The 10,001-nt window shown below is 44.3% G+C and overlaps 1 protein-coding gene across 1 annotated transcript in view; it reads left to right on the top strand.

Moving 5' to 3' along the window:
- The first annotated feature begins 425 nt into the window (after positions 1 to 425).
- CREB3L2 (cAMP responsive element binding protein 3 like 2) overlaps positions 426 to 10,001 on the top strand; it is a 37,255-nt gene continuing 27,679 nt past the window's right edge. Inside the window, exon 1 of the mRNA XM_072145201.1 lies at positions 426 to 925. Within this exon, the coding sequence (XP_072001302.1) occupies positions 830 to 925 (96 nt within the window). The 5' untranslated portion in view covers positions 426 to 829. The remainder of the gene's footprint in view (positions 926 to 10,001) is intronic.

The following is a 10,001-nucleotide window of genomic DNA, read 5'->3' as shown; positions in this document are numbered from 1 at the left end:
TTAATTGCATTTATTTATTATTAGTCATTATACTTTATTATGTGCTTTATTATAGCATTATAACGCAGGATCGGTGATATCCCAGAATGCCTCTCTGTCCCATTGGGACACTGTAATCCTTGCCTCCATCCTGTAATAACCATATTACAAGTTCAGCCCTTATAATAAACCCTCACAACTCAGCTGCCTCCTTATAGCCGCACGTGTGGGCGGGGCTTCGCGTGTGTTTGGCTGCACAGATATTCTTGTCCTTATCTCATTGGACGCGCCATCTTACCTCTCTCGCCTAATTGGTCTGTCGGCGCGTCAGTCATCTACCCGACTCGCGTTCTCTACCGGGTTTAACTCGCACCGCGCTCTCTGATTGGCAGACGCAGGTATCAAACACCAGAAGCCCCGCCCGCATTCCTGTGAACTGCAGCTGCGTTTTCCCTCGAGGCATCAAGTGCTCGCCGATTGGTCGGGAGCACAGCTGCCAACGCCCTCATTGGCGGAGAGGGAAACGGGGCGTGTTTTGTGTACAGGAGGGCGTGTGCTGCCTCTGGGAGACTGTCAGTCTGATCCTGGACATTGAGGCAGTTGGATCTCTGAGCTTTGCACTGACTACTATCACCCTGACCTCCCACTGGACCCTACAGACCCTCACATTGGACTGAAGCCTCTGCCATCACCTAATTCTCCATAGCAGCCTCACCACTGATCCTACAAGACCCTCCATTACCAAAATTACTAATTTTCCCCCTTTTAACCGGACTCATCAGCTGATCCCTTTAACAATTAACCCCAAAAATTCCCCCCAAAAAAGTGCAATTAACCCTTCGCGTTGACCATGGAGATACTGGAGAGCGGAGACGCGGTCATACAATGGGACCGTAAGCTGAGTGAGCTGTCCGAGGTGGCCGAGAGCGACTCGCTCTACAATACGGTAAGCGTGCGCCGCTGTCGATAAAGTTTATTTAATTCGTCTCTGAAACTCAGGATAATGGGTTGTAAGGGTAGTCACCCAATTTACAAAATGTTCTTAAAAAAAAAAAAATAACTTAGAGCGCTCCCTTTAATGACCAACCGATACTCGTTTTTGGGGCTTTCAGATTTATTTTTGGAAGTTTTTTTTTTTTTAGACGACTTCTTCCCATTTTCTCCATCCGGATCCTTTAAAGGGGAAGATGCGGCTGCCTGCAGATGTTATAACTCTGCACACCTGGATGGGGGCCAGCAGCTGTGCTCACTGTACAAGAAGAAAAGGGGGGGGGGGGAACACATGCGAAAACTTTACACTTTTTCACTGCACTTTTTTTCTTTTTTTTTTGCAAATTTTATAATTTTTTTATTTTTCATTTTTTTTTAGAATTTTTGATTATGAATTTGTTACTTTTTTACAGCTTTTTTGCAAATTTTATAATTTTTTTAATTACACTACATTTTTTAAAGTTTTTTTTTTAGAGTTTTTGGTTATGAATTTGTTTTCTCGTTCTGACGCCCCCTGTGTACGGTTTCGCCTGAGGCTAGTTTTTGACCAGGGTGCAAAAATGGTGCAGCTGTTTTTCCATTTTCCTGCAGATTTTAGTTTTGAAAAATTAAAAAATGTATTATTTTTGCAAAATTTTTTTTTTTTTAGTTTTATTTCCTCTCCCGTCGCCCCCCTGTGTAGTTCCTGACCAGCTGTTATTTTTTAAAATAATTTTTGTAAAGTGACTTCGCACTCATTAGGGGGTCATCTTCTTAGGTTGTAAATAAATTCATGGGATTCTTGTGAAACTAGAGGGGTCGTAAATTAGTTGCGTACCTTGATGACGGCTCGTTGCCTGGCAACAGGACCGATTCCTTGATCCTGGGGACGTTGTTGATGTTTCCATCCTCGTAGTCGTTCACATTGAGTTAAAGGGGCTCTCCTGTATAAAGTTTTGCAACTTGTGTCTAGATCTGCTTGCTGTCAGTGAGTAGAAACACGCCTTCCGTTTAGAAATTAAAAACCTGTGTGCGTTCACACGTGTCAAATTTTGCGAATTAGCCCCATCAGATGATGGACCATCATGGAAAAATTGCACAGCTGAGCGTTTGCTACAGTTGTATTCTGTCTAAACACTGTGTGTATATAGATGTATATATCAGCACCATGCATCTCTCTCCTGAAGGTTTGTTGCAGTGTATCAGTGCGGACCTAAAGTTTCGAGTAACAAATTTGAGACAATTGTCGCAAACCCTCAGCTGAGAAAAGTCTGTACAGTTCTGAAAAGTTCTGTAGAAATTTTGTTAAACCCGAAAAATACCATTTTCACAAACCAGATTTTTGAGGGGGGTCTTCAGGACCCTTATCTTTTGGCTCCAGAGACCTCCTCTTGCTTTGCAGGTCCTGGCATGTCCATACATTACACAGACAGCTCTTGTATTGAATTGTAAATTGTGTAATACTTCATCCGTCCTCTGGGGGCGCTGTAGCGGAATAGAACACTTGTTATTAATTAGATTCCACCACAGATTATGGACCATAACTGTTGGTCTTGGTCTGTAGAATCAGGTTGTCAGTGTCGGAGTGGGACTTTAAGGAGGGGGGGGTCCTCTTTAAGTCCCTATATATACATTATACCGATGTGTAATCAGCGGGGTTGGGGAAAGGTTTGTTAAACAGGATTTACCTTAAAGGTCACCTGCTCTGAGATGAAACGTTGACCTTTCCGGCAAATCCCTCATGTTTATATATCGGTAGCAAATAGAGCCATGTGATAGTTTTTTTTTTTTGTGTGACTCATCCTAAGTGTCTCCATGGTAACAGACTACAAGCAAACCTGTGTGTAGTCTGATCACGCCTTTATTGCCGCTTCCATCTTACACTTACAACTTGTATAGGTTCTAATTAAAGGGGTTGGCCGGAGGTTGGAAAAAAAAAACCAAGGCTGCTTTTTTCCAAAAACAGCGCCACCCTTGACCATGGTTTGTGCCGGTATTGCAACTCAGCGGCATAGAGAGGAATGGAGTTGAGTTGCAATGCCAACGCAAACCATGTTCAGGTATGGCGCAGCCATGTTTGTCAGCCTCCAGATGACCCCTTTAAATGCTCATTCAGTTGACAGCCAGTTGTCAGAATTCTCTCTTATGTGTATAAGAAGTAGGCGATGGAAGGGATTATGACTGCAGCACGGGACTACATAGCGTTTGTTTGTAGTCTGTAACCATGGAGACATGGATTCTACAGGTGAATTTGCATAGACTGGATACAAACCTATTCGCTCTTTATAGGTTTACTACCTCTGTGGATGGTAATAGGGTAATAAATGCCACCCCCGTCCCCTGGCAGTGCTTACCCTGGACAAAATTGAGCAGAAATATGGCAAACATGGCCGCCAACTCTCAATCTGGTACCCGGTACCTAGGGACATGCTGCTGGTGTCATATTAAAGATAAAAATCTCATCTTTCAAATGGAATCAGGCTTGTGCTACAGAACTGGACGTACAGGCAGCTAAATTGAATCTACATCTACATCTGCTTGCTCTGTGCAGGCCCTCGCATGTCCGTCGCTCACCTCCTCCGTGTAGACAGACGGAATTCGCTGGTGTGGAATTCTTGGCCGTGGTACAGAATGTCTGGAAAGACTCATTCCTGTACCAGGAGCCCCCAGCGGCCTCTCTCTGTGCCGGCTCCTGACGAGAGACTTCCACGACTTCAACTATAATTACGGTATATATGGATACTACACGTGGTATGGAAAACTACAACTCCTAGCAGATTTAGTAGGGGATTTCAACTCTCCAAAGGAGACCCGCAGCAGAATATGAACATGCCTTATATTAGGTTATATATGTGTGTATTACAAGGTTTTTTTACACACAGTTGGGCCCCTTCGCACAGACAACCACCACTAATTTGAATAGAAAATCTACAGTTCACCCGAATAACGATTTATTACAGATTTGGTTAAGAATTTCAACTCTTTCAAGTGGATCCGCAGCAGAATATAAAGATGCTGTAAATTAGGTTACGCTGGCTATTTCCGTGTGTTACAAAATTCCTTCTACACCCTTCGCACAGACAACCACCACCGATTCCGATAGAAAATACACAGTTGGGCTACATTCACACGAACGTATGGGGGATGTATATATGGCCGACGTATATATACGGCATATACACATCCCCCATAGATGGCAATGGGTGCACTGCGCCGTACAGGGGCGGTACGGTGCCGCAGCCGGGAAAAATATAGGACACGTCCTATCTTTCCCTGGAATACGGCGCCGTGCGCCATGTATCACTATGGAGAGGGGCGGGGGTGTGCAGAACTCACCCCCATCCTCCTCTCCCCGGCGCCAACGTGTGCCCGCCGTACTACGGGCACACATCTGTGAATGTAACCTTAACCTGAATATACTCGATACACCCGATTCACTAAAGATTGTCCAGATTTACCGGGAATTTTAACACTCTCAAGGAGTCCCGCAGCAGAAGCGATCCGCAGCAGAATATTAAGATGCTGTAAATTAGGTTATGCTGACCCTCTTTGTGTATTACAAGGTCCCCCCGACACAGTACGGCCCTTACGCACAGCCAACCACCACCAATTCCGTTAGAAAATCCAGTGAACCTGCACACGGATTCACTGCAGATTCAGGAGAAATGTTCAACTTTCTCATGACGATCCGCAGCAGAAAATGAACTTGTGCGTATATTACAAGGTTCCTTCCACGCAGTACCACCCCCCGGGGCACAGTAATCCACAAACAATTCCGAATTTGGTCGCGTATGGAGCAGAGAGTGAGAGATGTGTAATCCGCAGCAGAAAATTAACCTGCTGCAGAGTGCAAAATCTACACCCACGTTCAGCAGAAAACCAATATGCGGATTGTAACATCTACAACGCGTTTCGGTGCGGCTTGCAAATGGCAACCTGTTGATAAGGTTTCACAAATGTCATTTAATACTTTACGGAGCAGATTTTCCGCAGGGAAATTTGCTGGAAACCCCCAATCCTAAGTGTAGATGAAGATGAATGCATCTAAATCTGGCCGTAAACCCACAAGAAATCTGCTGCGGATTGGCTTCCTCAATGCTACGTAATCTTATTGATATCAAACGCGTCAGATTTTCGACATGCAATTACGTATGGAAATTCTACTCCGAAATCTTCTAACTGAACAAAGTCAACTGGAGAAGGGGCTCACGAGGCCCGCTTATCTGGCGTTGGAAATGGTGGTGGTGGTGGGGGGGGTCTGTAAGCTGAGACCCCATATATTATTGTGTCTTTGCCCAATAATATATATTTTTGTTAGAATCCCGCATCTCCATAATCCTGCGACCATAACCGCGTCCTAATCACAGAGCCGTACATCTGGCAGGGGGTTATGGGGGTGCAGGTTTTCGTTGTCTTCCCGAAACCCTTTGAAATGTGATCCCGAAGCTTCCGTCTACAGATGACTGGATGTCACTAGACCAGATGCTGCTGGCAGCGCTGACGGTCTGCGGCCTGTCACTACCGTATAAAAATGGCCGCCTGTTCAAAAACAACGCAAAAGAAAAGTGGCTGAAAGATTGTGTCTCCCTTTAAATACAATTTTTTTTAAACAAAAAGACCGTCCCTTTAATGAGGGGTTCTTTCACCACAACCACAAAGAGCCGTGTAGTTATAGCCGTGTCTGCCGAGCTGGTGCCAGGCAGGAACAAGAGCCTTATAATAACACAGCTAAATATATATCTCCGCATAGACGGAATCTCTGTGTGTGGGGGAAGGGGGCGAAGATCGGACAAAGGGCCCCTTCACCCCCCCGGCTCCTATTCCTCTGTTATCAAAAGAGAAATCGTGTATTGTTATAGTCATATGACGAAAACCGAGATGTGACTTCAGTACGGTGTTCGTATCCCTTTAAGTGGGGGGTAATTATCCCCAATTTCCTATTGTAAACTCAATAAACCTTCATATTTTACCTGAGATGAGTCATGTTTAGAGGCCGGAAGAGGGGGGAGTGTCAATTCAGTCACCCCTTCTTTTCGTTCTGTAGTACACAGCATGCGGCTGGTGTCATATTAAAGATAAAAATCTCATCTTTCAGATGGCATCAGGCTTGTGCTACAGAACTGGACGTACAGGCAGCTAAATTGGATCTACATCTGCAGCTCACATTTTGCTTGTATCTCCGGTTCTGTTTGCTCAAAGAACCACCATCCTGATACGATCCGGAGAATGAGATTCTATTCTTTCATATGACACCAGCAGAATGTTTCTAAACTTGACTCATCTCAAGTAAAATATGACCCTTCTCTGCTCATTGTCACATGTCTTTAGAGGAGATTTTTTTAAAGGTAAACAAATGATATTTTACATAAGAGGGAATTCTAGAAAGGACATTTCATACCCTATCTGATGGGGGTAGTAGTTTAATAGCCTAAAACCTGGTGACAGGGTTTATTTAACTAATGCAATGCCCAACCATGACTCCTTTAATGTAGACCCCCAAACCAAAACATGTCCCCTATACTGATTCAGACAAAAAACAACCACCCTAAAACTAATATAGACCCTTAAACTACAAGCCCAAGTCCCCTTAGTTCAGATCTGCTCCCTAGACTAGGATCTATAGACGCGGTTCTGAATCAGCCTGTAAAATATTGTAGGCCTCATGCTGAGCCAGTGTAGAGTTGAACAGTTGCCACTAGCAACCAATCAGATTCCAGCTTGCATCTTTACAGTGCAGGTTAGAAAATAAGAGCAGCGATCTGATTGGGTAACTGCTCTTGCTCCTTCCCCAGGCCCGGGATGTGCCCGGCTGTATATGGCTGAGGTTGTGGGAAGACTTCTGCACATTCCTCTCCCCCCTGTTTCACCTCGTGTGACTCTCCAGCTGCTGACTGCCGAGAATTCCGGCTCATCCCAAAACGGAGACGTTTCCTCAGTGGGGGGACTGTTGTGATGGGCACTTACCCCCGGGGCTATCATCTTTACAACCCAGACATGTATTTATCTGCCCTCCAATGGTCGGGCTTGTACTTGTTTTATCACGTCTGGTCAGTCGGGGTCACGCTTTAACCTTCTGGCAATTAAAGGGCAATTTACATCTACATTAGATGGCACCCAGCTTTCCCAAACCCCTGAATGGCAAATTAACTTTGCTTTGCTGTGACGTGGGGCAAAATGACGGAGCTGGACAGACATTTCATGTAAAAATCTCGATTTTTACTTGTCACTCAGCTTTCCTAGGTGCAGATAGATCATAAAAAGCTGGAATATCCCTGTAAACAAGTGATGCTGATATCAGTCAGACATAGGGGCGGAGGTGTTGGCTTTTCTGACTCTAACCCCTGCCCCGTGGCTGATAAAGGGGAGCACTAGCTTGCAAAGCAAGCAAAGACTTTGCATTAGATATCCCTTTAAGAAAATCTAAGCGTTCATGTTTCCTGCATCCTACATTCTTCATTCCATAGGGAAAAAGTGAGCTAACTCAGCCAGAATCTTTCCTTATGACTCACAGGGTGGGCTGGATATTGTTTTGGGGGGTGGGGGTGTCTCTGACAAACCCCCCCCCCCCCCCAAATCTTCCATTGTGGGAAACTTTACTGTTTTGCATTTTTGTTTGGTTCCTCCTAAATTTCACTGGAATGCGTTAAAAATGCTCTTGTATCTTGAGAACAGTCAGCTGTGGAGTCATTTCGCTCCTGCCATAGTGCTAATTGCATGGCAAATAACAACTTTATATTTCCATTAAAGGGGTTGTCCGGGACTGGAAAAACATCTTATAGAAATAGCGCCACCTTTTGTCCACAGGTTACGTGTGGGATTGCAGAGCAGCCCAGATTTAGTGGATCTGAGCTGCAATACCACATAAACCAAAGGACGGATGTGGTGCCGTTTCTGAACGAAAACAGTATTCTTATTTAAATGGTGTACAACCCCTTTAAGGCTGTCACCCAGCTTTCTACAGACCTTGACTGTTAACTTGATTTCTGTATAGAACGTTGCTGTGCAAAATAATCATAATGGTGTGTCAAGTCATGCAGGATCTAAAGAAAGCTCAGTGGCAACTCTTAAAGGGATTGTCTCCTCAAAATCTTGTACAGCGTACAGTTGACTTTAGGAGCGTGCTAGAAAGTTGCAATGTTACACCCTCTAAATAAAGAGCTAGGCTTGCCACTTGAAACCAATATTCCCTTTAAAGGGGTTACCTACTGTTTAGAAAACCCATTATCGTTCACCCTGTTAGGAAATTATAGGTGGCTCAGTGGTAAGCACTACAGCCTTGCAGCGCTTCATGTCCCATTCAGGGTTCAAGTCCCATCCAAGTCAACATCTGCAAAGAGTTTGTATGTTCTCTCCGTGTTTACGTGGGTTTCCTCCGGTTTCCTCCCACACTCCAAAACATACTGGTAGGTTGATTAGATTGTGACAAGGACAGATTTGGCAAGCTCTGTGCGGTGCTGCATAATCTGTGTGCGCTATATAAAATAATAAATATCAATGTTTAGAGTGTGGGTCTTCTGGCTTAGAGAAGACAGTCCTAAATAGAATGGAGGATAGCCACAAAGAGCGACGATAGAGGTCCAATCCTTGATTACATTGGGAACAGGTTGGATGAATTTGAATGGACATTGTGTAATACTTTAATTTTTCCTGATGGGGGCGCTGTATGGAAGTTGAACCCTGACTACCATGTTTTCCCACAGAGTTAGGGTAACACATTGAATCAGAATTATTGTAGAGGGCCTGGTAGAAATGCCTTTAAGGGAACTATCATGACTGCCACCCCTGGTTGTCACCCATCAGACCATAATGAAGAGGACATCAGGCTAACGTAATAATGTATGTAAAAACTAAAAATTGCAACCAGGCATTTTGAAAGAGAAGTTGGTTTCCACCATCAAAGGCCTCGTTGTCCCGATACAGCGCGGTCCGTGTTCTTCGGGTGCTGGCTCACTCACGTTAGGGGCTGAGCTACTGTAAAAGGCCAATTCAGACAACAAAGAGTCATTGAAAGTGACCACAAGCAGCAGAATTTCTGTGGCTTGCTCATTTTTCGGCATTCTAGGATATGTTAAATTTCACGAAGGGGCGAGAGGTGCAAACGTACCATCTAGGTATCTGAGAAAGTTTGGAGACTCCCGATTGTAGTCAGTGATTTGCTTAGCTTCTAAATGGTTCAATAGTCCTGACATCAACTTGACAGATGATGATGGTAGAAGGGCCCCCAAGTCAATGACTAATTTAGCTTTCACCTAATGGTTTCGTAGTAGAAGGACCCCCAAGTCAATGACTAATTTAGCTTTTACCTAATGGTTTCGTAGTAGAAGGACCCCCAAGTCAATGACTAATTTTAGCTTTTACCTAATGGTTTGGTAGTAGAAGGACCCCCAAGTCAATGACTAATTTTAGCTTTTACCTAATGGTTTGGTAGTAGAAGGACCCCCAAGTCAATGACTAATTTTAGCTTTTACCTAATGGTTTGGTAGTAGAAGGACCCCCAAGTCAATGACTAATTTAGCTTTTACCTAATGGTTTGGTAGTAGAAGGACCCCCAAGTCAATGACTAATTTAGCTTTTACCTAATAGTTCGGGAGACCAGATATCGATGTAACAGATGAGGATAGTGGAAAGACCTCCATTTTACGAACCTTACTCGCTTCAACCCAACGTCTCGATAGACCAAACATTGACCTGACAGATGAGGACAGTAGGAGAACCTCCAACTCATTGACTTGTTCTGCCTAATGGCTTGATAGACCTAATTTTGACTTGACCAACGAGGACGACAGTAGGATCTCCAAGCAATTGACTTGCTTTGCTCTACCTCTTGGCTCGATAGACTTGATATCGACCCAACAGACAAGAACTACGGAAGGACTTCCAAGTCATCCTAGCTCTAACTGATGTCTTAATAGATCTGATATCGCTCTGACAGAAGAGGACAGGGCAAGGACCTCCAAGTCTCCGACTTAGTTCAAATCAAGGACAAGGCAAGGACCCCCAAGTCTCCGACTTACTTAGTTCAAACTTAGGACAAACGAGGACAAGGTAAGGAC

This window comes from Engystomops pustulosus, chromosome 4 (genome assembly GCF_040894005.1).
Source record: "Engystomops pustulosus chromosome 4, aEngPut4.maternal, whole genome shotgun sequence".
Classification (NCBI taxonomy): domain Eukaryota; kingdom Metazoa; phylum Chordata; class Amphibia; order Anura; family Leptodactylidae; genus Engystomops; species Engystomops pustulosus.
The sequence above is the reverse complement of the archived record's forward strand: the minus strand, read 5'-3'. Positions and strand labels throughout refer to the sequence as shown.